The following is a 3036-nucleotide window of genomic DNA, read 5'->3' as shown; positions in this document are numbered from 1 at the left end:
CATAACTGACATCTCAGAGACCTGTTGAAAGGAAAATAACTAATTAGATACTCTGATATCAGTGTAAAAATTATATTCAAATGATAGGGTGGATCAAATTAGTAGAGGGTAGCACTATATGTTAAGCACACCACAGACACAAACTGCACGAAACAAAATGCAGTGTAGAATATTTTGTGTGTAATGAGGAAGATTATTGTAGTAGGAGTATACCAGCATCCATCTGGACAGTGAGATGCTCACAGAAATTAGGAAGGCTAACAAATTTAGGAACCTTATAAAATGGGATAGTTCAATTACTTCAAATTCCCAAACATAGCTGATGAATGTAGGACCTACTGCACAATGGCGACATTCAAAAGGTGTTAGTAAGCAGCTGGAGCAAAGACAGTACCCATCAGCCTGTGTCTATATTGCACAGGGTTAGAAGTTTATAATCATTGGTCCAAACCTCCACATTGCAAAATTATACCAAAAATTCCATCTTCAAATCCAAAAAGCATACAGAGCAGGACTATGCCCACTTATTGATAAAGAAAATGGTAATTAAACTCAAGAATAAATGACCTGATCTTCAGGTAGACAACTTCCCACAGGGGCATCCCCTGATAGGTCAACACCATTGATTGCAACATTTTTCAGTGTTTTGGACCGATTGTACAGTTCTAGCCCTGGAAGTTGCCTATGCAATACAGGGGCTGATGGGAATTGAGCCAGGAGCAGACAGCATTATTTTGTCTGCTGCCAGCTTTATGTCCTATGTTAACCAGGCATACGCAGCCGGATAAAACCTAGCCCGATAAGGGGTCCTTTTACTATGCTGTGGTAAAAATAGGCCTTAACATGCCCTTATATGGGTCTTTCCTACACGCTAAGGCCATTTTTACTGCAGCTGTAAAAATGGCTTTTTCTATTTTTAAATATTTTTTTTTACAGGATTTACCCTTGGTTCTAAATGTTCCATGGATTTCCATGAAATGTTACCTTGATTTTCTCTCATGCAATCATGGTTATCATGCAATCATGCTTATATTAATATTAATGTTTTTACTCTAGGCATTAATGCATTCGCACTGAGTGGAACGATGTGCTTATCATGTCATCTCTGAATAATACAATCTTCAGTCCTTCAGTGTTCAGGCTGGTTGGAATTCCTGGACTGGAAGCTGCACATATATGGACTTCTATCCCAATGTCTTCATTGTATATTGTTGCACTTTTGGGAAACTGCACCCTTCTTTGTATTATAAAGTCTGAAAGAAGCCTTCATGCTCCCATGTATATTTTTCTTTCTATGTTAGCAGTAACTGATCTTGGCTTATCTGTGATTACCTTACCTACAGTGATAAGTGTATTTTGGTTCAATTCCACAGAAATTTTTGTTGACAACTGTCTGATGCAGATGTTCTTCATTCATTCATTTTCAATAATGGAATCTTCCGTGCTTCTGGCCATGGCCTTTGATCGGTGCATTGCAATCTGTAACCCTTTGAGATATACCTCTATCTTAACATCTGCAGTCATAGCTAAGATTGGGGTAGCCATTGTTATTCGAGGTATAGTCACTATATTCCCAATACCATTTCTTCTGAAAAGATTTTTAACCTGCAGAGTTAACTCACTGTCCCATGCCTTCTGTTTGCATCCAGATATAATGAAGATGGTATGTTCAGATCAAATGGTCAATAGTATATATAGTATGTTTGCAGTTCTTTCCACAATGGGATTAGATGCACTGTGTATTATCTTGTCTTATGTTATGATCCTCAGATCTGTCTTTGGGATTGCTTCAGTGGAAGAACGGTTCAAAGCTTTTAATAACTGTGCATCCCATATTTGTGTTGTTTTATTGTTCTATGGCCCAATGATTAGTCTTTCCATGATTCACAAGTTTGGTAAGAACTTGTCTCCTCTTATTCATGTTTTCATGGCCTACCTTCACTTCTTGCTTCCTCCTGCAGTAAACCCTATTGTATATGGCATCAAAACCAAAGAGATACATAAAAGAATACTGAGAAAGATACAACCAAACAGAGTCCATAAGTAATGAATACCTTGGTAAAAGTCCAATATTTCAGAGGAGTAGGTCAGCTTAGATTTTATTCAGCTTGGATTTAGCTCATACCCCAAGGTGAGCTAAAGTTGCATTCAAGTTGCATTCAAGCATGTATAGGACCCCTGGGAAGCTGGTATTTGGAATGCCTGATCAGATTCACAGTGTCCCTACTTTAAACCACCAATAAGGTAAAATCTTCTGGCTTATCTCATCTATAGGCATACAGACTATGACTAGACAGGTGCATCTTCTGACCTTTTCCGGAAAGGGACAGAAGCTGCCAGAAAGTGGGAGTGTCTAAGATAATTAGTGGGAAGAACTGGTGGCTTCGGAAAACCTCCTCTGACTATAAAACAGGAACTCAATTCTGCATTTATGTCTTAGGTTCCAAAACCTCCCTGGCCTCTGACCTTTCTATTAGGGGGAGAGCGTTCATGCCAAACCTAAGCAATATAATATAATATAACATAACATCATTTATTTTATATTCTACAGTAAGCCTTACAGTTCTATGTAGATAACAGTTGAAAAATCTGGACATAGCCAGGAATTATAAAGCACTTAAAATAATACATTGTGATAAAAACAATACAATATACAAGTCTAGTACAAATACAATCTAATTTCACAAAACAGATCTAATTCTTGATAATTAAAAATTCCTGAAACAAATATGTCTTAATTTGTCGCCTAAAATCCTTATAGCCAGTAAGTTATTAAGAAAGTGGAAATTTCATTGTCTAATTTTGCAGCCTGAAAAGAGAGCAGTTTGTTCAATTATTTGAGTTGGTTTTTTACCCCTTAACGAGGGGAAAGCAAATGGATTGATATTCCTAGATGATATAATAGGAGCTGCACAAACAAAATGTTCAATAAATAAAATGGTGCCCCTCTAAACAATGTTAATGTTTTTACTCTAGGCATTAATGCATTCGCACTGAGTGGAATGATGTGCTTATCATGTCATCTCTGAATAATAC

The 3036-nt window shown here is 37.1% G+C and overlaps 1 protein-coding gene across 1 annotated transcript; it reads left to right on the top strand.

Annotated features, from left to right (window-relative positions):
* Nucleotides 1–1096: 1096 nt before the first annotated feature.
* Nucleotides 1097–2047, top strand: LOC115462124 (olfactory receptor 51G2-like). Its single transcript, XM_030192162.1, has one exon. It carries the CDS (start codon nt 1097–1099, stop codon nt 2045–2047), a length of 951 nt encoding a protein of 316 aa, XP_030048022.1.
* Nucleotides 2048–3036: the final 989 nt, after the last annotated feature.

Source organism: Microcaecilia unicolor, chromosome 2, assembly GCF_901765095.1.
Source record: "Microcaecilia unicolor chromosome 2, aMicUni1.1, whole genome shotgun sequence".
Classification (NCBI taxonomy): Eukaryota; Metazoa; Chordata; class Amphibia; order Gymnophiona; family Siphonopidae; genus Microcaecilia; species Microcaecilia unicolor.
The sequence above is the reverse complement of the archived record's forward strand: the minus strand, read 5'-3'. Positions and strand labels throughout refer to the sequence as shown.

What these genes read in the sequence shown, in the direction of transcription:
- LOC115462124 (XM_030192162.1), top strand. Translation starts at nt 1,097, where the DNA reads ATGTCATCTCTGAATAATACAATCTTCAGTCCTTCAGTGTTCAGGCTG.